Below are 27,406 nucleotides of genomic sequence, written 5' to 3'. Positions count from 1 at the left end.
ACTGGGGTAGATAAATACATTAAAGCAAACTTCACCTGTTTCTTTTTCTTTTTTTGAGGTGGCTAACAGAAAATTAAAAAGTTACGTACGGGGCTTGTATTATACGCTGCTGGACGGTGCTGGTCTGTGAGTTTCATGAGGAAAGATCTGCGAGGAAAGATCTGCCCTTGCCAGGGCAGGCCCAGAGAGGGAAAGGGCCTTGCCCAAGGCCTCACAGCAAACTAGTGTCAGAACTAGGACTTGAACTCCCCCGGGTCTCGCACTAGCTCCAGCTGTGGTCTCACCCACAACGGGCTGTCCCCCCGCCATGGGTCCTGCCTGTGGGCAGAGAAGGGGCCTTAGGATGGGAGTCCGAGACCTAGTTATGCTGTGATGTGACCCCTGTGCCTGTCACTCAGCAGAACACATTTCCTTTTCAGAAGGCCCTCAGGAAGAAGGCCTCAGGGGGAGTGGAGGGGGCCAGAAATTGGCATCCCTGGTGTGGGGGAGATGAGGATGCAGGTTTTGCTGTCTCCAAAGCGGCCTCAGAAAAACCATCTCGGTCAATGCCCTCATTCTGCATTTGTGGCAAGTGGGGCCCAGAGAGGGTGAGTGCACTGCCCGAGGTCACACAGTTATTCTCTCCTTATAATCCTCGATGGTGGAGCGCCTGGGTGGCTCAGTGGTTGAGCGTCTGCCTTTGGTTCAGGGTGTGATCCTGGGGGTCCTGGGATCGAGCTCTGCATCGGGCTCCCGGCAGGGAGCCTGATTCTCCCTCTGCCTGTGTGTCTGCCTCTGTGTGTCTCTCATGAATAAATAAAATCTTTAAAAAAATAATAATTCTCGATGGTTCCCCATTGTGCTTAAAATACAATCCATATTCTTTCTCCCTGACCTAATCTTCTCCACACTCCAGTTGCTTGCCGTGCTTCAGCTACTATTCCTAGAAGGTGCTCAGGATATTCTCACCTCAGGGTCTTTGCATTTGCAGTTCCTACCTGTGGGCAGAAAAAGGGGCATTAGGATGGGAGCCTGAGACCTAGTTACACTGTGAGGTGACCCCTATGTCACTCAGCATAACACATTTCCTTTTCAGAAAGCCCTCTTTTTCTATACTTTTACATGGTGGGCCCCTCATCATCCAGGGGTTGGCTGTCATGTTTGTTTCAGTCTTCACAGAGGGTTTCTCTGATCCCCCCCAACTAGAGAAACCCCTTCCCCAGTTACCCAAGGTCTTATCACCCTGCTTTAGTGTCTCCTTGGCATCTATCACTATCTTAATTCTCGCGTCCACGTAGGTCTTAAAGGACAGAAGGTGGGTTCTAGAAGAGCAGCGTCTTCTCACAGCTGGCCTTGCCTCCCCAGTGTCTGGCATGTAGGAAATGCCCAATTAATGTTTTTTTGTTTTTTGGATTTTTTTGACAGAGAGAAGGCGGGAGTGGAGGGGAAGAGGACACCAGTAGGGGGAGAGACAGAGGGAGAGGGAGAAGCAGGCTCTCCACTGAGCAGGGAGCCCGATGCGGGCCTTGATCCCAAGATCCAGGGATCATGACCTGAGCCGAAGGCAGATGCTTAACCGACTGAGCCACTCAGGTGCCCCCTAAATTAGTGTTTCTTAATCAAATTTGATTAAAAGAGATCTGGACAAATCCGGTCACTGCAGGCTAGTTCCAGAGGTACCCCTACCCCCAAATCTGCTGTGTGTCCTTGGGTAAGTACTTTTTTCCCCACCCTGGAAACTTTTTTCCCCTTCTGAGAAATGGAGCTTCCACTGCTGCCAGGCTGGCTGGCAGGATAGGCTGGTTGAATTAGCATCAGTCGAGCTGATGGGTGTGAACACTGCTTTGTAAACTGTTAAAGCGTGATTGCAAATGTGAGTAGCTGTTGTCATTAGACAAATGAAGTTAAGCCGCCTGGTCCTCGCAGCTGAGGGGATTGGGTCAGGTGCTCTCTGGGGGCCTCCCGTCCTGCGAGTGTATTGTTCTGAGTCTGGGCACTGCCTGCAGGCGGCTCACAGTCTGCAGGGGTTGCAGAGATAAGATGCAAATCAGAAACAAACAATCTGAGACACCCGCAAAGGGCGGTAGGGGGCTGACCATCTTTCAGGAAATAGAAAAGTGCAAAAGCTCAGAGAGGGGGTGAGGCCAAGGTCAATTAAAGCTCTTGGTGGGGGGTGGGGTGGGGCCAAATCTAAGCTCTTAGAGTGGAGGGGGCGCCCTGGCAGAGGGAGCAGCTGGGACAAAGGCCGGCTGAAGGCAGTTGCCAGAGACCAGTGAGGAGAGGCCCGGCCAGACTGCAGAACCCAGCCTCCCTGTCGGATCCCAAATAGGGACTAAGATATTGTTTTAGGGAGACAAAGATGGGAGAGGCTTTATTATTATTATCACTATTTTTCTTTTTAGCCAGTTAAAGCCCCTGGACTGCTCTGTATTTAATTATATAATGTTGAGTAAGTCACTCCCGTCTATAGGCCTCAGTTTCCTTATCTGGGCGGAGGGGATGTGGGAAGTTGATAAATGACTCCCCGAGTTTGATGCAACCGTGAAAGGACGGAGAGGGGATAGAACCGGGATCAGACAAGCCTAGGGTTGAACCCTAGCTCCGACTTGCCATATGATCTTGGACGAGTTATCTGGTCCTCCTCCGTTTCCTTATCTGAAAAGGTCAGCACCTGCCTCACGGGGTTAAAAGATTCAGGGCACAATGTATACACAAAGCTTAGCCTAGTGCCTGGTACCAGACCCGCAATCAATGCCACTGCTGTTCCTATTTTGGGTCAAAGAGGGAGGTACCTCTTTGTGGTGGGTAGAGGGTGACAAGGGCCCCCGGGGAGAGAAACAGAGCAGAAGAGCTGGATCCACCCAGCACATAGTAACAGGTGCTCAGGAAACATCTGTTGAATTGGGAAGAGACGAGACGGGGCACCTGGATGTTGGCTCCAGCATGTGCGCTAGCTCGGGGTCGTTCTGCCCAGGAGAGGGACTCTTGCCCCAGGATGGGCCAAGCTCAGCATCCCTCAAACCCTGGGTCCCCTGGAAAGTCTGACAAGCAAGAACTGAAAATAAAGGCCATCCCTACCCTAGAAGACCTTGACCCTGGTCAAGGAGGAATCTATAGGCTTGAGAGGGGGGGCATCCCCCACCCCCCAACTTCTTCCTCTCCAAGCAGTCTTTCCCAGCTGGCAGGGCCCACTTCCTCCTGGTGACCTTCCAGGAGTTGGACTCCCAAAGCTTCAAAAGACGACCCAATTTCCCCAACCTTAGATGGAGTCTCAGAGCCTGGGGGGCCCTTTCATTGGTATGGACTGTAGGGTGGGCTCCGAAGGGAGGGGATTGCGGGGACATTTTGATAGTGTGTAGGACAAAGGGACAGGAGAGGTCTGGGTGGTGTAGAGCGAATTTAAACCATCTGTACCTCTACTGGGCTCTTACACCCACTCCACAGAGCAGGAAGCTCCTGGTTAAGTCTTGTTTGTCAGGAGGCAGCTCGCAAAGGCCAGGGGCCCTGCCTGGGTGATTCCCGCAGGCCCCCTGCAGCCTGCCCACCATCCGGCCTCCGCAAAGCCTGTTAATGATGATGGTGATGAAGGCTGTCAGAGCAGGGCCGGGCCCACAGGGATGGAAACGGGGTTGTGTCCTCCCCGAAGGGACTGCCATGCACAAAACCATGGCTGCACAGACAGAGGTCCATTCCATGGGGGGAATGAGGCTTCCCCAGATACCGCCCCCCCATCTGCCTCTTTCACCCCAAAACTGCATTAGGAACACGACGAACGGAGAGAGAAACCTAATGTGCAGATAGAAGGGTCTGCGGGGAGAGGCTCACGGGCTGGCTCAGAACAAGGCGGGGAGGTAGGCCTGGGGTCTGTCTGCCAGGCCCGGCCCCCCCGCTGGAGTGACCCCCCCACCCAAGGCCCTCGTGTTAGCGCCAAGGCCCTCTCTCCCAGGCGGAGGCCCCAGCCCAGCCCCAGCGCCTGGGAAAGCCGCCTGTTTTGTTCCCATCTCCACCCCCCCCTTCTCTCTCTCTCTCTCTCTCTCTCTCTCTCTCTTTTTTTTTTTTTTTTTCATTCATTGCAGTTCGGTCCCTTTCGGAGCCGCAGGGACCCGGGTGGCAGGGCTGAGGCAAGGGGGTGGCACTCCCGGCCCTGACAGGTAGGGCCAGCCCTCGCTTTGGGCAGCCCCTTCCCCGCCCTCCCCCCCCCCCCCGGGGTCCCCTCTCCCTGCCCCTGTCAGCCGCGCCAGACGCTCTCCGGCTTTGCAGCATTCAATAAAAATTCAGAAACATTTGGGCTGAAATCGCTGCTTTATCTGGAGGAGCCACAGCGCCGGGAGAGACCACTGCTGCGCGGGGGGAGCTCGGGGTCCCCGGCGCCCGGGCGCGCGAGGTCTCTGCGCCCTGCGCCCGCGCCGTGGCCCCGGGGGCTCCGCGGGCGCGCGGGGGGCCCGGCTCGGGGGGCGCGCGCGGCCGGGCGGGGTCCCGGGCGCGCGCGGGGGGCGGCGGCCGGGCCGGGCTCCCCCCGCGCCCGCGGCTCAGGTGGGCCGTGCCCGGCGCTGGCGGAGCCCGGGTCCCCGTTCTGCCCGGGCTGGATGGCTCATTCTGCTGGCTGCGCGGTGGCGGCGGCTGTGTGTGCGCCGCGCCTCGCCGCCCCCCCCGGCCCCCCGAGCCCGGGGCGCGCGCTGCCGCCCGGGTCCCGCGGCGCGGCGGCCCGAGGCCCCGGGAAGCGCAGCCATGGCCCTGCGGAGGCTGGGGGCCGCGCTGCTGCTGCTGCCGCTGCTCGCCGCGGTGGAAGGTGAGCGGGCGGCGGGCGGTGGGGGCGGGGAGCGGCGGGCACGGGCCGGCGTCGGCGCCCACGTCCGCCCGCCGCCCGCCAAGTTTGCCCGGGGGCTCGGCCGGCGCAGGTGGCCGCGGGGAGGTGTGTCCGGCCGCGCGGGGAGCGCGGGGAGCGCGGGGAGCGGCGGGCGCTGGCGGACGGTGCCAGGGGGAGGCGAAGGGACCATCTTGCCGAGGCTTTGTAGCCAGCGGGCGAGCGCCGCCCAGGGCCGGGGGTGCCCACGCGCCCGCCGCCCCGGCCCGGGCACCGCCCCCGCCCCGCGCCCGCGCCCGCGCCCGCGCCCGCGCCCGCCCCGCGCGGGCCCGGCCTGGCTCGCCCCGGCGTGGAGGGGCGCCCGCCCCGGGCCCGGCGCGCGGTCGGGGCTGCAAAGTTTGGCAGCGAGCGGAGGCAGGGAGGCCCCGCGGCCGGCCGGGGTGGGGGCCCCGCGGTCTGCGCCCCCGGGACGAGCGGGGGACCCGCGCCAGCCCCCGCGCCAGCCCCGCGCCGCCGCCTGCCCATCGCCCGCGGCGTACAATGGGGTCCCCTCCCCGGGAGGGCCGCGGGGGGGCGCGGGGGGCCGGGCCGTGGGCATCCCCCCGCCGCGCCGGCCTCCGGGCACCCCTGCGGCCCCCGCCCCGCCGGCCGCACAGCCCGGCGTGGCCGCGGGAGCCCCGGGAACTCTCCAGCTGCCGCCAGGGCCGGCCCAGATGCTCTCGCCCCGTGTCGGGCTTGGCCAGGGTCGCTGCCACCCTCTCGCCGCGGCTTCGTGGCTTCGTGGCTTCGTGGCTTCGTGGCTTCGTGCGTCGGTACCGCCCGGCCCCCAAGGGGTCGGGGTGGCGGCCGGGTCCCCCCGAGCCAGCTCGCTCTGGAGGGAAAGTTCGTGGGATCTGGGTGTGTCCACCAGAAATGGCCAAGCTTGCAGGGCAAGGAATGAACGTGAATAATGGTTCTCATGTGGACTGCACTTTACAGTTTCCAAACCGCTTTACGGTTTATGAAGTACTTCGCACTAGATGCAGCTCTCTCTGGTTTACAACGTGCTGTACGGTTGACAAGGGCACTTTAAGCTTTGCAAAGTGCTTTCCCACCCGCAATTTTGTTGGATTCCCCCAAGTAAGTCTTGCACGGAAGCCAGGTGGGTATGACTGTTACTCCCTTTTAGGCAGAAGGGAAACCGAGGCTCCGAGAACTCAGTGGCTCACCCATGGCCTTTGGGTGGTAAAAACAGAGCCTAGCTAGGGCTGAGGTCCCTGAAGCCTGGGCTCTGTTCGTATGGCTGGCTCTCCCACGGCAGGGCGACCCCTTCCAGGATCTGCCCCCACCGGCTGAGGAGTGAAGCATATGTGCCCTCCTCTCAGGCCACTTTGGGATGGTGGAGAGCCCCTTCCCCTCTTGCAACTCAAAACAAACCAACAAGCCCCAGAACAAAAACCTGATCAGACCAGGCGTGGGGCTGTGGCCTCTGCAAACGGTCTGGGGGGACCCTGTGCTATAACTTTAGTTCTTCTCTTGGTAAAGGAGCGCTTTAGTGACCACACTTTGGGGGTGCAGGGGTATCCCTAGATGGCAGTTTCTCGAATGCAGGCAGCTGTCTTCTGGCTCCTGGAGGATCTGGCGGTTGCCTGTGGTTTCCCAGAGTGGGGCCACTGGGGCACTGAGGGTGCCCCGGGGCCCTGGGTGTGGAGGGCAGCCCTGAGGCCTGGATGCTGGCTGGAGCTCCCTGGAATATGGCTGAGGTACCACTTATTAACTATGGCTTTGGGGAAATGACTCATGTGTTGGCCCGCTATACATTGGGATGTTTACAGTATTATGGGGCGCTTGGCATAAATATTGCTATTTAGGTTGCAGTCAGCGGTGCTGGAGGGGAAGAAAATTGGCCCCTCTCGCGTTGGAAGAGGCCTGGTGTGTTTTTAATTACCGTGGGGTAGATGGAAGGCCCGTGCCTGTCCGGCCGTGGCCCTGGATGGTTGGGATCTGGTGGGCTGTGGCCTGGCTGGACTGTGGGCCCTGGACACCCGGTCGATGGGCCGCTGACATCACAAGGAGGAGGTGGCTGCTTCGGGGCAGGGTGGGGGAGGGCACCCCAGACCTTGCTTTAGGCTCTTCCTTTGCCCCCCAACCCCCAAGACACCAAGGAATCTAATCTGTCAGGGGTTAACAAGGAGCTGGCCAGATGGATGGGGACATGGTGTGAGGTGGAGGCCAAGGGCCCTGCTTCTAATTTACTTGGGACTCTGGGCCAGCTCCCTCCCTTACGGGGGCCTCAGTTTCCCTGTGTGTAAAATGGTCTGGGTGATCTCTTGGGATCCCATGATATATGCACCCACTTCCTCTCTCTGAGCCTGTATCTTTCTCGTCAGATGAAGGCGTAATGATCATCCCCTTCCCACCTTATCTCATGGGGGTGTTTGTGAGATTCAGACCACATAACGAATGAGAAAAGCCCACCCTGAAGAACTGTGTGTGGCCTTGAGGTAGGGGGGTGGAGGATGAGGTGCAGGGATGCTTGTAGCACATCCCAGAAAAGACTGGGTTCAACTGGGAACAGCAGAGTGTATGGCTTCACGTCTGAAGCTTGGGGTGTTGGAAGGGCTTCCCCTGAAGCTCCCAATCCCCCGAGTCACATGGCCGCACCCTATTCCCTCCCCGCTCCTCCGACTCTGTTGCTACAAGGCTGTCCCGAGCACTGAGATCCTAGGAAACCCCCAGAACAAGAGAGGGGAGAGAAGGCATATGTGTATTGGGGGATGGGGGACTCCTGGGTTGGTACAGTGAACCTAATGTCTCCCCTGAACCATGAGACACCCCCCCTTCCAGGGAAACACAAGTCTGCAGCATCTGGAGTGGGGGCTTAGTGAGGGATGGAAGCGCCCTGGGGACACATCCAACAGGAGAAGAGGCCAGTGACAGACCAGCCACTAGATGGAATCCAAAGGTTGAAGTCTAGGGAAAATCAGTCTCCGTGCATTTGCTCCTTTGGTCTCCAAATATTTATGGAGCTTCCTCTGGCCGGTGTGGGGCTGAGCAGGGAGATAGGGGACAAGCTGATAGGGAAAACATTGGCACATATAATGTGATACGTGTGTCCCAGAGTGCTGCCAGGAGGAAGTTGTGCGCCACTGGGGCGGCAGAGGCAGTTTAGGATGGAAGAGGGCTATTTCCTCTTTTATGGCTTTATTCTTTGCCTCGTCCTCTACTTCATTCTCCCTGCAATGAGACTTCCCCAGCCACCTGTCACGCTAAAGAACTGTGTTCTCAAAAGTTAAGGAGGTTGCCTTTAAGACGTAGCGGATGAGGAGACTTTTACCTGGAAAGAGAAGCAGCCTGTCCAGGGACGTGGAGGCTCGGACTGGGGACTTGCTTGGGTGCATCTGAGGGAGCCGGGTGTCGAGGGCAGCATTGGGGGATGAGCCTGGAAATGAGGGCAGGGCAAGTCCTGAAAGGCTAGGACGGTAGGCTGAGGAATTTGGACTTGATGGTGAGGGCCGTGGGGAGCCGTTGAAGGTTCTTGAGCCATTGAGGGACCTGGCCAGATTTGCGTCTGGAAAGATCTCTGACATCCAGGGTGTGGGATGTTCAGATGAGCCACACCCGGCCCCGCACAGTTGAGAAAAGGTCAGCTTGTCTGTTCCCTGCTAGAGTGTAAGCTCCCTGAGAGAGCTCACCTGGCTTATTTTTATGTCCACAGTTGTGGGAAGAGGAGCTCAATTCCGATGCCACCTCCCCAGAGGCCTTCCCTGAGTACCTCATCTAAAACAGACTTAGTTCGGCCGCTTTCTAACCCACCTGCTTTGTTTTGCTTCCTGACACCCATGGCCATCCGAAGCGGTTTCAGAGTTTCACTAGTTTCCTTGTCTGGAGTCCACCTTGCCCACTAGACGATAAACTCGGGGAGGGAAGCGGCTTTTATCAGTCACGTCTGCTATGGCATCATCCTCAGTGCCTAGAGCTGTGCCGAGTCCCATGGGTCCCCAGTAACTGAATGACACAGTCAGCTAAGGAACGTTGACTGAATGTATGTTGAGTGAATGCGTGAACGGATCTATCGCATTGTGTTATGTGAAGAATCAGGGGAATGATACAGAGATGAAGGAGACCAAGGAAGTCTTCCTGGAGGGAGAAGCCAAGGGGCAGGCTTGGACATGGTCACAGGTCACGGTTCATCCGGGGCTGAGGAGTCAAATGGGTGAGCAGCGGCTCTGTGCTAGCAGGTCCCCTTCTTGTGAGGGCTGAGGGAGCCTGCCCTCCAGCCCCCCAACACACTTCTTGTCTCTCCTACCCCCACCCCGGCTCTCTACTGGGTCCACCTCTTGGGCATTCCCTAAGACCCAGCGACCTTCAGTGGGATTAATTTGGAATTGGTTTTCCTTTTATGTTTGTTTCTTCTGCTTTTCATTTTTAAAGGAGGCTCCTTTCATGTATCCGTCTTAGCCAGGAAATCCGGGCTTAGATTTAAAACCCAAATGCTGTAGAATTCAGAGGCAAGTTGACTTTATTCATTCATTTATTCTCCCATCCATCCGTGGGCACCTCGCTCGTGTCAGGTGCCGGGGAGGGGGCAGGCATTCCAGCTCCGGTGGGGAACGGGGCCCGCCCGGCTTCACAGACAGGGTTGGGTAGAGAAGAAACACGGCGTTCGAGGGCGGTCGGACCTGGGTTTAAATGCCAGCGTGCTGCGTCCTGGGCGAGGAACTCAGGTTCCCCGGACCTCCGTTCCCCCAGGGGTTTCTGTGGACACCCACATGAAGCGTCAGGCACTCCGGCACACGGCCGTGAACATTAGATGCTCTTCTTGGCCCTTGTGAGGTCCCCTTCCTTGGAGTGTAGGCGTAGTCAGTGATGGCCGTGTCCTAATTTGGCTCCCCTTTTGGCATTTGGGTTGTCCAGGCAACACATGAACCCTAGTGTCTCTCTCAACTCATTGCTCAGGCTCCCAGCATCCCCCAGTCTCGGGATGGCAACCCCACAAGTGTGGGTGGGCCCAGAGCTCTGTCTCTGCCTCCTCCTCCAGGGCCTTGTTGGGAGCAGGTACTTGGGTTCTTATACCAGACGGACTCTCAGTAGGGTTCCGCAGACCTCCTTAGTTCTGGGGATCTGTGATCAGCCCGAAATGATCATTGAACACGGGATATTAATGCAGATTTTTCCAGGAAGAAGGTCCTTAGTTTCAGAAATTTCTCAGTCATGGTGAAAACACCAGCCTACGCCAGGGGGCACGGTGGGGGGCTTGCTTCCCATAATTCTGGAATCCCAGGTTCGCTCCCACCCCTGCCAGCCAGTCCTTCTGCTCTGCTGTGCCCCCACCCCCCGTCCCTCCCACGAGGTTGTCCTTCCTGGTGCTTTTGCTACCCTCCCTCAAATTCGTGAAGGTTTGCATCAGCCTCAGAGCAGGAGTGGAGGGAGGGTCTCCGGGCAGCCGTGCTGGGCCCTCCGCAAAGCCCAGGGTAGCAGCTGGGCAGCTGTACCACCCAGAGCTCACCTATGAGTTAAGGCTACAGGTCAGACCCCGCACACAGAGAGACCCCTGCAGGAAGGTGCGGATGGAGCTGGCTGGTGACAGGAGGCCTGGGCCGGGTAAGGCAGGGGAGCTGTGCTCCCTCCCTGGGTGGAGGGGGGAGATCAGGGCGGCCTCCTGGCAGAGGTGGGCCTGGCCTGCTTGCCTGACTTCGCTGGAGGTTTGGTAGATCAAGAACACGGCCTGGGAGTGTGTATCTTTAACACGTTCCCCTGGGCTTGTCCATTGGGCAGGCAGATTTGTTCCCCAGAGGATAAAACACAGGACTCCTGGGAAAGAGGAAGAGACGCCGCAGCGGGAAACTGGAAAAGACTGAAATAAAGCGAAATCAATCAGAGTTAGCACCACCTGCCGGGGCTGCCTGCCTGCTGGTGGACAGAGGCTGGGCTGGGGGAGGGCAGGGAAGGATGTTTGCACAGCTCCCAGGGGCGGGGCGGGCCGTTGATGTGACAGCACCTGGAAGCTTCCTGATTGGGATCAGCTCAGTCTGATAAGGCTGCCTGAAAGCCCTAAAGGGCCTCTTAAGGCAGCTGCCTTCTGGAGGGTGGGAGAAGGGACACCTGTCTCTTTGGCGCCCCTGTGTCACCTGGAGAGCTTGCCCAGGCCACCTTAGCTGGGCCATGCCAGGTGAGCTTCCTGGAACCACCTGTTGCCCTGCTGCAGCCCCCTGGGGGTGGGGGTGTCCTCAGGGAGGAGACCTCGCCTGCTCTGTGGCCTTGAACAAGGGATGTGCTGAGCCTCGGCTTCGTCCTCTGTAAATGGAGATGGAAATGCATCCTGGCGAGGATTAAATGAGATGCTCAGCAGTGCAGCCTGCCCGGTGGCTGCGGCCCATGTTCACTGGTTGTCCTTTCCTACGAAATGTCCTACGAATGTCACTCCTTGCCAGAGTACTTGCTCCTTTCTCCGAAATCCCATAGCCCTTTAGCTTAGCCCTGACCGCCTTTCTCTTGTTCCATAAACCGCATAGCCTGGGGGCTACAGGAAGGGCCTCCAGAGTCAGACCATCCTTTGCTCGGTGTCCTGTCTGAGTCCCAGCACCCCCCCCCCCCCCCCCCACTGTACAACAGGGAGAACGGTAGTTTCCAGCTCTGGAAGTGGTTGTGAAGAATGAGTGTGTTAATCCATAAAAGATAAAGCTGAGTGCGGCCTCAAGTGTGATGAGCGTGCAGCAAATCTTAACTGGTTGTTATTGCTGGACACCGACAGGAGATTGGCTTCAGAGTGGAGGGGAATGTGGGTGCTGTTTGACTAGGGGGACTCCGTCTCCATCTCTCTCTCAACCCCTCTTCACTCAACTGTGGGGAAAGACTGGAGATGCAGTAGTAAGTCCTGAGCCTTATGGAGCAAGGCTCTGACTCTTCCTGGGTGGTTGAGAGGCCCCCCCAGACTCTGTCTCTGGGACCCATCCCTCCCCCAGGTCTGCCTTCCTAATCTCAGGAAAGTAGTAGGATCCTCTAGAGCCATGCTTTCCTTTTTGGCCCTCTGCCTGCCAGGCACCAACTTCTGTGCCATGATAATGATCAGGGCCATCGATTCTTGTGCCAGACACTCTACCGTTGTGTGGGTGTCATCTGCTGCGGTCGCCCCAAGAGCCCCACCAGGTGGTATTATTACGATGCCCATTCTACAGATGAGAAAACGGAAGCTCAGGGGTTTAGCCCAAGGACATAAAACGAGGAGGTGGGAGTCAAGGATTCAAACCCAGGTCCGGGTGACTCCAGAGCCCTTGTTCTTCACTGCCACTCCAGCCATTTCTGGAATGTGCCACCCAGCTCAGTGGAAGGGCTTGGCGCTGGTGAGGGTCTCCAGGGCAGCCGTCCAGCCTCCGACTCCATCAACATCCTGAGATAATGCAAGCGAGAGGGTTCTGGAACTCACAAACCTGCCATAAAAATGCAATCTCTGTCATAATGGCCAGAATAATGTTGTTCTAACTTAGACAAATCGGGTGTTAACTCGTTACATCGTAAGGGGCGCTTCCACAGAGAACTGAGCGGCAGGGCCATTTGTAGCTTGTACTTCCAAATCCATTAGCTCATCGGGTTTTCGCAGCAACCCAGTGAGTGGGCAGGAGCCATGGGGCCCATTTTAGAGATGAGGAAACTGAGGCTGGTGGGGGTGGTGCCAATGCTGCTTGCACAGGGTCAGCAGCCAGACCAAGCTTGAAGCCCAGGGCCAGTCTCAATGGCCCAGAGATCATCAATCCAACTTGAATTCTTAGCCAACATTTAAAAATCAAGAGATTTTTAGAGAGAAATCCTCTTTCTGGCTTCTGTGAAAAGTCAGACAATCTGGCTTCGCTGGGCCCACGTCCCACACGGCCACAGTTGGCTGGAGCCGAAGAGTGGCTGCCTCTGCAGACGGCAGGAGTGCTAGGGGTAACTTGCTACCAACTCGCATTCCACATTTGTGTGGGTTCAAGCTTTCCTCCTAGATCTGCCCCCATCTCTCCGTGTGATCTGGAGTAAACTGCTTCCCTGCTCTCAGGCCCGTCACTCTGGGCCTGCCTCTTCCATAAAGTGAAGCAGTGGGACTCAGGGGTCTGGGCGGCCCTTTCCAAGCTCTGAGATTCAATGCTTAGTGCCAGGCTCCAGGCAGGGGAGGGGAGAGCTATAGAAAGTGCAGGACTCTGCTCCCAGAAAGTGTATCAGCTATCTTTTGCTGCATAACAAGTCACACCAAAAATGTACTGGCTTAAAACGATGGTTTTCTGATTCAGTAGATGGGCTGGGTTCCCCTGGGTGTTCATTCTGCTGCGTGCGGTGTCAGCTGGGGTCACTCATGAGCCCATACTCAGCTAGGTTGTGCCGGAAAGTCCATGGTGGCCTCCCGTACCTCTCTGAGACCCTGGTGGGGCTGGCAGGGCTGGGCCCGCCATCGCATTCCTCAGGATCTCTTGCCGTCATTCCAGACTGACTTGGCTTTCCATGGTGGCTGGCTCCCAGGATGGTGAAGCAGAAACTGCCCAGACCTCTGAAGACCCAGGCTCAAACATCACAAAACATCACCCCTGCTGCCAAAAAAAGGTCACAAAGCCATCTCAGGGTCATCCCAGGCTTCTTCATCAGGTTCCAGGTGGGGGGAAATAGAGTGGGCTTGATTTTCTGCTCAATTGTTAAAGGAAAGTCAGTTTGTTCTTTCTATCTGTCTGTCTTTCTCTCTTTTTTAAGCTTTACACCCCACGTGGGGCTCAAACACACAACTCTGAGATCAAAAGTCACACCTTCTGCCAACTAAGCCAGCCACGTGCTCCCAGGAAAGCCCCATTTCTTGCTCAATGGTTTAACCCATAAAAATTGACTCTTCATTGCCCAGAGTCTTCAACACGTCTCTGGAGGGGATGCTTAGAGCTCGGTATCCCCCACCCGCCCGCTTCACCATGGGCACACATCTCCATGTGCTGCGAGCCAACCTATGGTCCAAACTTAGTCTTAGACTACTCCCCCCTTAATGGGAGAGTGGTTTTGTGTTTAGCAATGGGAGGCATTGTTGGTGGCCATATTTGGAGACAATCTGCCACGGGGAGTTTATAGTCTGGTGCAGGGGTGCGGGTAACAGGAAGCCAGAAGCCTCATTCCCTACCTTCTGTTCCCTCCCACTCCACCCCCAGCACTGTCTCCCTGCACTGGCTTCCAGTGTTATCTGTCTCCCCTAAGGGGGCAAGGGGCTCTCCACACTTCACCTTATCCCATGCTCAGCACAAAGCTCATGATAGGCACAAAATAGATATTTATGCAGTAAATTACAAATGACTAAAAACGGCAGCCAGAATCATAGATAGTCAAGATCTAGCATGAGGCTAGAGGCCAGACAAGGGGGCCCTGGTCTGGTGGGACCAGATTTGGAGAATGGGACCAAGGTGCCCCTGTGGCCTGGGGGCAGGACACGTCCCCCCTCGGAGCCTCAGTTTCCTTATCTGTGAATGGAGCATCATGATTTCACCCACCTCAGAAGGTGATGGCAAGGAGCAACTGTGTTCTCCGTTCAACTGTAACTGCAGTTTGTCACTCCCACCTTGGCCAAGGGCCACCGTAGGAGTAGAGAAGCAGTGGTGGAAGTGAAGAAGTCTAGAGGCATTGGCCTGTTGCTGTCAGATCGAAGTCTGGACCCCAGGTTGGTCCAGAGCACATAGAGATGTTGTGCCAGTGGCGAGTTGGGTGGGTGGGCGACCCTGAGCTCTGAGTGTGAGCCGCGTGTTAGACAGACAGCAGTGCCCCGGAGCCCGTGCGTGTCCTCCAAGGAAGCCAGGTGCAACCCTCTCCTGACCAGGTCGCCGTGCTGGAATTGGGATTCAATTTTGCCACATCTTCTGATTTTCAGAGTTTTGGTGTTTATGGGAAAGATGAGCTTTTAAATGTTTGCTCAATTTCTTCTAAAACACTGTCCTGATCAAACAAAACCGTGTTTGCTGGCTTGATCTGGCTCACCAGCTGGCAGTTAACAAGCTGTAGCTCAGGTGTGTCGGGGTGGGAGCGAAATAACAAGAGCATCGTTATCTCCATTTTACAGATGGAGAAACTGGGGCTCTAGGAGCCGCAGTGACTCACCCACGGTCACGCAGACGGTAGGTAGTGAAGTTGTTGGAAATGCCTCTTAACCTTGAGTCGGGGGAATTTCTTTGCCCGTAACTTCCCTCCCCGGTTCCTTTTCCTGCCTTCCGGAACAACCCAGAAGCATAAGCCCCTTCCTGCAGGTGTGGGCCGCGTTTGGAGGCAGAGGGCATGTCTCCCTTTGGGTCTCTTCTTTGGGGCAGAGTTGTTGGAATGGAAAGCACGCGCTCTTGCAATGGAACCTTCCAGGCCAGGTTGGACCTTTGGCTCTGGCTCCTATGGCGTGACGTTGGCCCTTCTAACTTCCCTCCTTGAGCCTCCGTTTCCTCCCCTGTGAAATGGGGCCAGGAAGAAGCGGCAAGGCAGGCGTCGCAGGCAGCGGGGCAGCATGTGCAAGGGTCCGGATGGGCGGCCCCTGAGCGTGCGGCGCGGGGAGCCCGAGTCCTCTGTGGCTGAGAACGGCCCGCCAAGGCCCAGGGCGGGGTGCGAGCTGCCTGGCCGCAGCGGGGAGAGAGCGTGAGGTCAACACTCCCATTATGGCGACGACATATGTCCACAGCACCAACTTGTCACTTGGCCTGAGTCCATGGGAAGCCGGAAGGACAAAAAGCATCTGAAACGTGTAAGTGGGGAGAAAGCGGCTTAGCGCACAGTGGGATGCGTCCCGCCTGAATGGGGCTTCTCCGCCTCTCACAGGGAGGCAGAGCCTGGGAACAGCGTCGGCCAGAGCCCGCGGGGCCTTTCTAGAACCCACGAAAGGCCGTGGCCCAGGGAGTCTGCGCGAGTCAGGGCCCGGGCCGGTGCATCCTCTCGCCTGTCCCCCGTCAGCGTCAGCTGTCATTCCCCACGGCCTCGGATGGCAGCTCCTGGGGCTCTCGGGAGAACAGCCGAAAGGGCCCCCGAGCTGCCAAGGAGGCCCTGACGCTGGGTGTCCCCGAGCCGGCCCGGAAGCCCAGCCATGCCAGCAGAGCTTGGGACTCCCTTCTGGAGTTGAAAGGGTTCTGATGGCTCGTTGGCCTGGGTCCAGGGACGTAGCAGAGGCAGGAGACAGCGGAGGAAGATCCCAGACTTTGGAGGTAGGCAGACCGTTCGGATCCTGGCTCCTCCCCACGCCAGCTGTATCACCGTGGCTGAGTCGCTTCATCCTTCCCAGCCTCAGTTTCTCATCTGTAAAATGAGATGACCTCACCTGCCCTGTGGTGGCATTTGGGGGGAATTAAAAGAGATAATGTATGAAAGGCAAGTGTTTACTGAACCTCTCCCAGCCTCGGCTTCTCAACTGACATTTATCGAGGGCTTGCTAGAGACCAGGCAAGGTGTTTAGGTGTTAACGGTTACCTGCATCCTAGAGACGAAAGAGTTAAGGCTTACAGACGCTAAATACTTTGCCTACAGAAAATCATGGGGTTAGAATCCATACTCAGGGACCCTGACTTCAAGACAGATCAACAAAGAGCTGGTTTCTTGTCTTCTTCTCTTTAGTATTTCAAACACACAGGAATGTTGAAAGTGTAGTAGGATGAACACCCATGTGTCCTTCACCTAGATTCAGTAGTTGTGAACGTTTTCGCCCCATCTGCATCCCTATGTGTACAGATATGTGTGCATTCATATGTGTATTTGACCAGAAGTGGCAGACGTGGACAAAGAAGTAGTGTTTACCGGGAATGGATCCGTGTATGTCAAAAGCCCACATTCTTGACCACTATTTTATTTTGATTTAATTTAATTTTGCTTTATCTTAATTAATTAATTAATTTTTAAATATTTTTATTTGACAGAGAGCACACAGGTAGGCAGACAGCAGGCAGAGGGAGGAGAAGCGGGCTCCCTGTCGAACATGGAGCCCGATGCAGAGGTCAATCCCAAGGTCCCCAGGATCATGACCCGAGCTGAAGGCAGACGCTTAACCCACTGAACCACCCAGGCCCCCCTTAACCAATATTTTAGATCACACATTGAACATTGGCAGCCACTGGGAAGAGTAAATAGGGCTACCTCCAGGCAACCACGTACTTCCCCTGGATTGCCTCGTTCACTTTCCACCATGACCAAGTGGGGAGCTAAGTCGTGGCTTTTTCATTTTCAGAGGAAGGAAGAAAGACTCTGAGATTAAGTAAGTTGGAGCAAAATATGAGGTTGCGATTTATACCTGTGTCTGCTTGACAGCAAAGCCTGTTCCACACAACTTTGGGGGACCCACTTTTCTCCCAGATGCACCCCTATTGTAACCACCAGAACACAGCTCAGGTCAGCAGGTGGCAGCTTGGCTTCCAGCTGCAGTAGGAGGTGGCTCTTTCTTTTTAGGAATCAAGGGGAAATTACAGAGTCCAGTGGACTTGGGAAAACGGGACTGGCCCATGGTCCACAGTTAACCAGTTGGTTATGAAGAGTCAGGCCTTTGGACTTCTAGAATCCATCATGCTATTTCATGTTACTCCCTTGCCTGGGTTTCCTCTCTCTGGCTAATTTCCGCTGCTTCTCAAGACCACACTTGAGCATTTCCTCCTGTTTGAAGCTTGCTCTGACCTGTCTCTCTGGTCCTTCCTGCATCTATATGCAGTGTTGAGTCTACTATCCTTGGTGGCACCTTGTACATACCTGTCTAATAATGTGTAGTTTAGATCATATGTGTACTGAGTCAACATATTTGCCTTCCCTGGAACCATACCGTATCAGCCATACTGGTTGGATAATATACAGTTGGATAAGTGGAAAGCAGTTGACAGTTGGATGGGTGCTTGAGTGATCAGCGGTTGGATGGTGGGTGGCTGGATGGATAGACAATGAATGAATGGATATTTGCATGGATTAGATGGTGGGATGAATGATGAACAATTTGAAGGTTGGTTGGGTGATTGGATGGATGGATGGATGGATGGATGGATGGTTGGATGGTTGGATGGCTGGATAATGGCAGCATAGTTGCACATTTTAGATAGTTGAGCAGATAGATGGATGGAAAAGTTAACAAACGCCAAAACCAGAGTTCAGTTATCCACCTCTCTAGATGCCCTTTGGTATCTAGACTATGATATTTCCTTATTCTCCAGCTTCTGGCCCTGGAAAGAGCTGACAAACAGCATACTCCCCAGGTTTGGAAAAATCTTCTGAGCCATTGACGGTGGATTTGCCAAACTTTCTGCACTGAGGAGTTCCGGAGAAGTTGGCCCCCAAAGTGAATTTCTGTAAAGTAAATCCTATTTTCCCATTGACTTGGCTCGTACTTTTGGAGATATGTTCCTGCTGTCAGGGGCTGGTGCTCTCAGAGGCTGGTGACAGGTGGAGGAAGAGCTGAAACTCCCCTGGGCATCAGCTGCCCTGAGCTTCCACTCGCTCAACCTTGAGAGCAGACTGATGCTGGCCAGGAGCACAGGAGCTTGGAGCCAGGGGGAACAGATTTGGCATCTGGTCCCAGAATCCTCATCTGCCAGTGGGATGCTATGCTGCTAGGCTTCTGGGATAGCACACTCAGTCTCCTCCAGACCTATATGCTTCTGTTCATCTGTCCATACATCCTTCCTTCCTTTTCATATTCCACCTTCCTCCTGTCCATCTATCCATCTGTCCATCCATCCGTCCATCCATCCATCCATCCATCCATCCATCGTCTATTGAGTCAATAGTCATTTATGAAAGCCTGTAGGATGCTAAAGGACACAGGAATTAAATACAATTGACATTCTGATGTCAATGAGTTATATCCAAGTGGAGGCTTGGACAGGTCTGCTTCCTCTTGTTTCTGTTCCATCTCTTATTCCTTTCCCCTTCTCGTTCTCTTTCTCCTCTTCCTTCATCAACATCATCATCATAACCGCTTCCCACCACCAAGTCCCTGTTATTTGCTAGGCACCATACTGGCTGCTTTTCAGACGTGTTCTCACTGAATCCCTTCAACAACTGTGTGTAATAGTATTAACACTTGCTTTACAGATGAAAAAGCAGGTTCGGAGATGATGGAATGTATTGAGTGCAAAGGGGAAATGTCTTCCAGCCTGGTTTGTTGGGGGAGGCATATTTGTCTACCTAGGATTTTTGATACACAAGGAATGGAATGAAGGACATTCTTAGCAGTGGGAACAGCCTGAGCAAAGACCTGGAGACTGGAAGAGGGCAGGTTCCCCAAAGCCACAGGGAACAAAAGCCTGTGAGAGAAATGGGAGGTGAGGCTGGAGAGCAGGTTTGAGCCAGGGAAGAGAGGCCTTGAGTACAAGGTGGGGTGTTTGGAGTTGGTGCTGGAGGCAGTAGGGAGCCACTGAAAGAAAGCAAAAGCAGGGAAGGGTTCAGGAAGGTGGCCGCAGAGGCTGGCATCCAGGGAAGCGAGGCTAGGAGGGGCCTCCCAGGTCTGGTCTCCAATAAGCCAGACCTTGGGTGTAGGGCAGTCCTACCTGCCCAGCTACTCTGGCTGTAGGAGGGGCCAGGATGTAGCAAATATAATGGGGAAGTGGGCCAGGATGGTGGGGACCCAGACACAGTGAACCTGTCAGGAGAGGGCAGCTGCCTGGCCCCTTCTTCCCTCACCGGAGCCCTCTAGCTCCTAGAGTGCTCTTTGGGATCCCATCCTGCCCCTCCCCCCCATTTCATCCCTCTGTGCCCGGGGAAGGGTTGTGGGCACTCTGCTTAGTTCAGCTCCTCCACAGACCCAGCCTAGACAAGCTGAGCGGCGCACAGGGAACCATCCCCACATTCAAAATACCAGAGCTGGACGTGTGGGGGAACTGAAGCCTAGAAAGGGACAGCAACCTGCCTGAGGTCACACAACGCCAGCCACAGGCCTGGACCTAGGGGCTGGGTCCGTAGCCACTGAAACTCTCCCCAAGGGAGATAAGACCATGCAAATCCGTGGCTCCCTTTCAGGGGGCCGTAGAGACTGGGATTAATCATTTAACACCTGCCTCTAGCCCTTTTGAGAACGAGGTCAAATAAAAATAAATAATGAAAAATAAATAAATAAATAAATAATGGACTTTTTTTTTTTTTTTAAATGACTTAACCATTTTGGCCTACAGTTTACCCTTCTGTAAAATGAGAATTATAATAACGAGGGGCGGGGGGGGGGGGGACCCAAAACATTAGTTAGTCATTGCTTTTCTCCCAGTAAGACTATAAGCTTCGTAAAGGCAGGGATTTTTGTATCTCGTTTGTAAGCATCCAGCATGGTGCCTGCGACATAATATATGTCAATCATCAGCAAATGAACGAATGACTAAGGGCACCTTCGAATGTGCCAGATGCTGCACAAAGGCTTTCACGTGCAGACTTCTGCTTAATCTCAGCACTGCCCCACGGAGTGGGTATGATTATCTCCACTTCACAGGTGAGGAAGCTGAGGCTCAGAGCATCTGTATGACTCGCCTGTGGGCACAGGGCTCCTGGGCGATGTTGCTGGGCTTGCAACCCTGCTCTGTGTGACCCTGCAGGCTGCAGGGCCTCAGCTGCTCCAGAGCTGAGTGAGCCCCTGGTGTTTCTGGGACCTATCTCCGGACCTGGCACCACGCAGAGCTGGATATGGTGTCTCGTAGTCTGTTCTCCCCCATTCCCCTTCCCCAGACCTCAGTTTTTCCCATCTGGAAAGCTCCAGGGCTGAACTGTGGCCTTCTCAGGGTCCTTCCACCTGGACTTCTCCCACTAAGGGGGACCTTCCCCTTCCCTCCACCATCCCAGCTGACAGCTTGATGGCCAGCTGTCCCACCGATGGTGACCAGTTCCCATTCCAAAGAGAAAAGGCCTCTGGAGGCTGTTCGACCCTCAGCTCCTCTCCTGGGGCTCTGGCACCGGCGTGGTCTCTCTGCTAGCTTCCTGAGGGGCCCCAAGTTGGCCTCCAGACAGATCCACCTGGATGGCAGCACCCGGTGGCCTTCGGGAGGGGTGTTTTCTCCCCGATGGCGTCCGTCCCAAGGTGCGAGGCTCCAGCTGCACGCGGCGGCCGGGCTGCCGCTCTGTCTGGAGCACTGCTCAGAGAAACAAACACAGCTGTGTTTATTCCAGAAATTACACATCCTGATAATCTGCTCACTCGGGGTAATGCCTCCCAGTTAGGATCACAGGGGGAGCCGCGCAGAGTTTCCTGAGTTTCTGGGCAGATTTTAATTCTCTGTGACAACTGTTCTGTTGGGCAGACCTCAGTCAGCGAGTAGACCTCAGGCGGCAGACACCTAGACATCTTTGGAACGCTCAGTCCTGGCAGGTGTTCTCACCTTTGCCTGAGATGCTGAGAGGAGAAGATCTTTTGCCTTGAAGCCTCCAAATTAGGGGATTTGAGCCTGACCTCCCTACCCACCCCCCCACCAACCCTGGCTACACAGGGACACAGACACATATGGACCTATGTTAAGAGAACATCACCTGGAATTGGATTTTGGATCCCATCATGTCTCTCTAAAACACTCCCATGACTTCCTATTCCTTTAAGGTAAAGACTCGCCATTGCGATGGCCCAGAGGCCCTGCTCGGTCTGGCTGCTGCCCTTTCTCTGGCTGGTCTCCATCACCCACCTCATCTAAGAGGTGACCTTTCATCTCTTACACTCCCTTCCAGCACTTCCTTTGCACTGGCTGGTCCCTCTCCCTGGAATGCTGTTCCCTTCATTCGTCACCTGGATAATTCTCACTCATCCTCCACTTTTCCAGGGAAGGTTCCTTGAGTTTCCTGACAGCCCCAGAGGCCAATCTTTTGTAGCATTTGTCAAAGTCATTATTTTAAAATCATTAGCGTGTTTCTTTGCTCATCTGTCTCTCCCACCAGCCTGTCAATTCCGTAAGAGTAGGGACCATTGTTGAATTGCTTTATCACTAGATTCCCCAGGCCTAGCACAGTGCCTGGCCCATAGTAAGTGCTCAGTAAATATGTACTGAGGGGGAAGAATGAATGAATGAATGAATGAACGAACAGTTCTCGGGATAAACGAAAGGAGGATACACTTCTGTTTGTTCTTTTGGGTGACAGTTGGCAGAGTGCTGTGACATCCGTCATCTCTCTTTAATTGAACAGACTGGTATTGAAGTCTGCAGGGGCTTGGCACAGGGCCAGGCTCCAGGGTGGGGGTGGGGGGATTGACAGTGAATCAGGCATCATGGGCCTTGCCTTCAGGAGCTCATACGCTGGATGTGCACAGCCCCCTGGGAGGAGGAGCCCACTGGGACTAGTCTCCTAGATGGATGGAGGAGGCTTTGGATACGCAGAGAGGGGAAGTAGCTTGGTGGGGCCACATAGTGGGTAAGTAGGGACAGATGTACACTCAGATATGGTGGACATCAAGCTTGTAGAGCCTTCCCCTGCTTCTCTCTGGCACTCAGAAAGGTGCTGCCAGCAGGTCCGTGGCCTCTGGGGGTCTGCATCCTGGTGCCTTGACATCCAAGCCTCCTACTAGCGTGACTGTAGGCATTATGGACTGTCTTGTCCCAAGGAGCTTTCCTTCTAAATGGGAAAGACTGGTATCCAGTGAGCAGGGTGGGTGGTAAGGGTGCTAAGAAGAGAACTAGGCAGAGGAGAAGAGTCAGGAGAGGCCTTTCAGAGGAGGCAATGTTTGAGCAGAGGCCTGAAGGAAGTGAGGGAGGGAAGGAGCACTATGGAGACCTGGAGGAGGGTGTTCTAGGCAGAGAGACAGCCAGTGCAAAGGCCCTGAGGCAGGAACATGCAATGAGGCCAGTGCCCTAGGGCAAGAGGACCAGGGGTGGCAGGCAGCAAGTGGGAAGAGATGACATCAGAGGAGACAGGGACCACCGTCAGGACTTAGCTTCCACCTTGAGTGGGAGAGGAGCAATGGAGGTTGGCAATGGAGGAGGTGGCAGGATCTGACCTGTGTTCACAAGGTGCTGCCCTGACTGCTGTGAAGGGTACAGACCTGGAGACGCCTGGAGGCTGGGTCCAGGCAGGGGACTGTGGTAGGGGGGCGGTGGGAACCTGTCGATAGACTGCCCTGGTTTTGCTCTCTGAGCTGCTTCATTCAGTTTGGGGTGAGGATGGGGAGGGGAGGAAGTGTAATGCATTTGTCCTGGTCCGGACTTCACCCCTCTACCCACTCCAGGAGGCTCTATTGGCATTTGTGATGCGGAAGTATCTGTCTTCTTGTTTGTTTGTTTGTTTGTTTCTTTCTTTCTTTCTTTCTTTTTTTTTTTTTAAGATTTTATGTATTTATTCACGAGAGACACAGAGAGAGAAAGAGGTAGAGACACAGGCAGAGGGAGAAGCAGGCTCCATGCTCCATGCAGGGAGCCTGACGTGGGACTCGATCCCGGGACTCCAGGATCATGACCTGAGCTGAAGGCAGATGCTCAACTGCTGAGCCACCCAGGCGTCCCTGTCTTCTTGTTTCTAACGTACATTAATAATTTATTGACAACTCAATCTCCTGGCAGCTGTGCTGGGGGACCGGAGGGCAGTGGGCAGGGGACAGGCCTGACCTGCGTCCTGGCCCCGCCTTGATCAGGACCCACAGAGTGACTGCATGGTGCCTTTTGGACCTGTAGATGGGGGATAATGATAGTCGGTATCTCCCTTATTTGATTGTGTCACATAGTAAGTGCTCAATAAATGGTCATCATCACTGTGTAGAGAGAGGGCAGGGCACCGAAGCCAGAGGTGGGATTGCGTCTGTCCAGGCGGTGTGCCCTGACCCAGCCTATATCCAAGGAGAATTTGCGTGCTCCTCAGTGACCTCAGTCCTAGGGTTCACCCTTGGGTCTCAGACCTTGCAGAGCCCGGCTGCTGTGGCCCCGGGACCCAGCGCCCTCTAGAGAAAGGACTTGGCTTCAGAGCACCAGAGACCATCTGCAAGACTGTGTCAGGCTGGGGACCCAGCCTCTCTGGGCGCCAGGGGTGATGAGCGGGCCCCATCTGTGAGGATGGATAAGAAGAGCTGCCTCCCAGGGCTGCTGTGAGGACAGTTTGGAAAGGGCTCAGAGGGTGGGGTTCAGGGAACTCTGGCTCCCTTCTGCCCAGATGTGTGGGCCAGTTGCCTCCCAGGGGTGGGAGCTGAGAGCTGCAGGGCCCTGGGAAAGGTGAGGGGGGCACAGGGCAGGGGGTGGGCAGATGTCTGGAGATGGGAGTCAGGAGGACCGGGGGAGGGCTCGGGGGCGGCCAGAGGGAGGCTCTAACAGTTCTCTTTAATTTTTGAGAAAACCTTTCCCCCATCTTCATATAATTAAGAGTATTTTTAAAATGCTGTGTTGAAACAAAAATAGTCCATTTCCATATGACCTCATTTCATTCCACGCCCCCCAACGCGCACGCACACACACACACACACACACACACACACACACTAGAAGTTAATGCTGCCTTCTGTGCCTCTGCTAGAGGGTTTTTCTGTTTTGGGTTTTTTGTTGTTTTTTCCCTAGCAGGTGAGTATTTAGGGGACCTCCCCTCTTTTTCTGATTTGCAATCAGAGGCCCTTGAGGGACCTCTAACAAGGCTGACACTGCAGTTCTCTGCAGTATTCAAGGTGTGTTCACAGGTCCTGTCTGGGTTGTTCATCCAGGGAGCGGGTGTCACTGTGCTCCGCCACCCGGAGGGAGCACCATGCCATCGTCATCTTTTTTGCCAGTAGGCCCCCCCCCCAGCCTCTGCACACTCCACACTCAAACTCAGTCAGTGTCTGTTGAATACAGGTGAAGCATGAAGCCCACGTACAGTTGGGGAAACCGAGGCTCAGAGAGGAGATAGCCCTTGCCCACGTGGATTTTTGCTCCAATTCAAGCCCAGGATTGTCTACCTTCTCTGTGTGTCCCATCCTCGCTGCCCCTTCATTTCTGCCCATTCTAGTTAGCCCTTTCATTTCAGATGGGGAAAGCAAGACCCAGTGAGACAGGACCCAGGACAAAGGGCTTATGCAAGGTCCCACGGAGATGAGTAATGATGGGAATGGCACAAAGGATTAAGATGGTGTTGACTCTATCAAGTAGGTTCACATAATAGTCTTTTTTTTTTTTTAAAGAAATTTATTTATTCATGAGAGACAGAGCGAGAGAGGCAGAGACACAGGCAGAGACAGAAGCAGGCTCCTTGCAGGGAGCCTGATGTGGGACTCGAACCTGGGACCCCAGGATCACACCCTGGGCCGAAGGCAGACTCAGACAACTGCTGAGCCTATTATTATCTTTGCCTTCAAGATAAAGAAAACTGAATCTCTGAGAGCTGTGGTACCTTGCCCTAGGCTATGTGGCCAGTAAATGGCAGAGCTGGGTTTGGAGCCCATGATCTTCTGAGTCCACAGCCTATTCTCAAAACGACTATATCAGGTCTGTGGGCCTTGGGGCAAGAGCCAGGAGTTGAACTCAGGACTCCAGACTCTTGGCCTCCTGGCTTCCAGAAATAAAACAATACCCAGGAGCTCCTGAGTAGGAAAGATAGAGCTGTGCCCCGGCTAGAGGCCAGCCTAGGGTGGGCAGGGAGCTGGTATCTCTCCCAGGCCCCTTTTTGAGGGGCTCTGGAGCAGTCCCCACAGTTTTCAGGGTCCTTTTACCTCCACTCTCCACTGAGATTCCAAACATCCTCTTGCAACCAGCCGGGCGGGGTTTCCAGTCTTAGAGAAACTGAGGCCCTGGAGATATGTGTACCCCAGGAGAGTGCTACAGAAACATCAACGTCTTTAATTACAGTTCTTAGCTTCCTTGGGGTCACTAAGAACGTCAAGAAGCTATGAACCTCCCGCCTCCGAGAAAATTGGAGACACATGCACACATGCTTTTGTGTACAATTGTAGGGGACTCAAAGCTCCTGCTGTATTGCTCTATGGTGCCCATGATCGTGATGACGGTATCCTTTAATTGAGCACCACCTTCGTGGAAGGCAGAGAGTTTGATGCCCTGTATACACATTTTTTTTCATTTAATCCTCATAACAGCCCTGCCAGGTGGGGAAACTGAGGCTCAGAGAGGGTAGTGCTCAGTAAGCCTGCAGAGCAGGGATTTGAGGCCGCTCAGCCCCAGTCTGCAGGTGGTACTCCTTTCTCTCAGGCCTGGGGTTGGGGAGGGGGCACAGTGCTGCAGCATCCTCCTGAGGCTCTTGTGGAGAAGCAGAGGCTCTGAGGAAGTTCAAAGTCCATAGTTAGCTTCTCGAGCCTTTGCAAGAGGAGCGCTGGCTTCCCGAAGCCCCGGGGCCCCAGAGCAGGGAGCCCGATTGAGCACCTGGTTCCCTAACTCCCTGGGAACTCCCAGCACGCGGTGACTCTTCGTCCACTTCTGAGGGGTCTGATTTGGGGACAGCTCCTCTCGGTACTACATGACTAGAAAATCTGCAGTTTCCTCTGGACTCCTGTGGACTTATCCAAATGCTTCTTTCTCTAATTTGGGGAGCCTGTCTTCCCCGAAACTGCCTCTCTCCCACCCCAGGATAACCTCTTCCTTCGTCCAGGGCGCTCAGAGCTCTTCAGAAATGAGTCTGCCCCCGGGCCGGGGAGGTGGTAAGGTCACCCTACTTAGAGCAGAGCCCCTGCCGGTTCACCCCTCGTTAGCTGAGCAGCTACTGGAGTCTTGTGTGGTGGTTAAGAACGTGGGCTCTGGAGTCCGATGGACTCAGCCACTTGCGTCCTCTGTTACCTCAGATAGGCCTCTTTCCCTCTCTGAGCCCCAGTCCCCCATCAGTAAATTGAGGATGATAATATAGCCCAGAGAGGCACATGGCACCATGCCTGGCACAGAGGAAGTGCTGGATAAAGGCGATGAGGGGGTCATCATTACTGTTGCCGACAGCAGAGGGGGTGTGGGTGTATAAGGCATCACGTCGTCGGCTGGATGGGTGTCTGGATGGGTGCAGGAGGCTGGGCTCCCTTTCTTCCCTGGCAAGACTATACCTGGAGGGGGTGAGCGAGGAGCGAGCAGGCCAGGGGGGAGGGCAGGGGGTTGGGGACAAGGAGGCCCCTCTTGCCTGGTTGGTGTGGGGAGTGAGGCCCAGGGGCTGGGCCCAGAGGCACAAAAGACTCTCCCCTTCAGCTTCCCTCCCAAATAATTCTGGAGGCTAGACAAAGAGTCCCTCGGCCGCCCCCCCAGCACATAAGCAGGGGCTCTGTTTAGCCTCCCCCCACAACTGCACCAGCCCGCCTTGGTCACCAGGCCGGCCAGAGCATGATTCCCCGGGGTTGTGGGGGTGGGGGGACAGGGCCTGGGAGCGACAGTGGGGCCTGCAGGCCGCAGTCTGGTTCCCATAGGAGGCCCCTTCACAGCTTCAGCGCAAGGCCCTTTGGGGGTGGGGGCAGCCTCTGCAGCCCGACACGTTTGTGCCGATGACACTGTGGCAGGGTCACCGTGGATAAAGGCGCTGCCCAGACCCCGGGCCCAGCCTGGAATGGGGCTTTCTTGTCAGAGAGGAGCTTTTCTTCCCAGCGCACTGTGGGGTGGCGGCAGGGGGTCACCCAGCCTCGGAGCATAATGGAACTTCGTTGATGGAGACACAGGACCCAGCCTGCCCCCTCACTGCCCCTCATCAGAGCTGGGGGGCGGTGGGGGGGGTGGGGGCTGGGGGCGCCTGGTTGGCTTAGAAATGTCAGCTGCCACCTTGGCAATGGCTCTTTCTGAAGGGAGACTCCCCCTAGAGGCCTCCGGGTATCTG

At 55.4% G+C, this 27,406-nt stretch overlaps 1 protein-coding gene across 3 annotated transcripts in view; it reads left to right on the top strand.

The window, feature by feature from the left end:
- The first annotated feature begins 4,600 nt into the window (after positions 1–4,600).
- EPHB2 (EPH receptor B2) overlaps positions 4,601–27,406 on the top strand; it is a 185,033-nt gene continuing 162,227 nt past the window's right edge. For all 3 annotated transcript variants that reach the window (XM_041764848.1, XM_041764847.1, XM_041764846.1), the window contains exon 1: positions 4,601–4,768. In XM_041764848.1, the coding sequence (XP_041620782.1) occupies positions 4,708–4,768 (61 nt within the window). In that variant the 5' untranslated portion in view covers positions 4,601–4,707. The remainder of the gene's footprint in view (positions 4,769–27,406) is intronic.

This window comes from Vulpes lagopus, chromosome 8, assembly GCF_018345385.1.
Source record: "Vulpes lagopus strain Blue_001 chromosome 8, ASM1834538v1, whole genome shotgun sequence".
Lineage (NCBI taxonomy): Eukaryota > Metazoa > Chordata > Mammalia > Carnivora > Canidae > Vulpes > Vulpes lagopus.
This window is presented reverse-complemented; position numbering and strand designations above follow the sequence as displayed.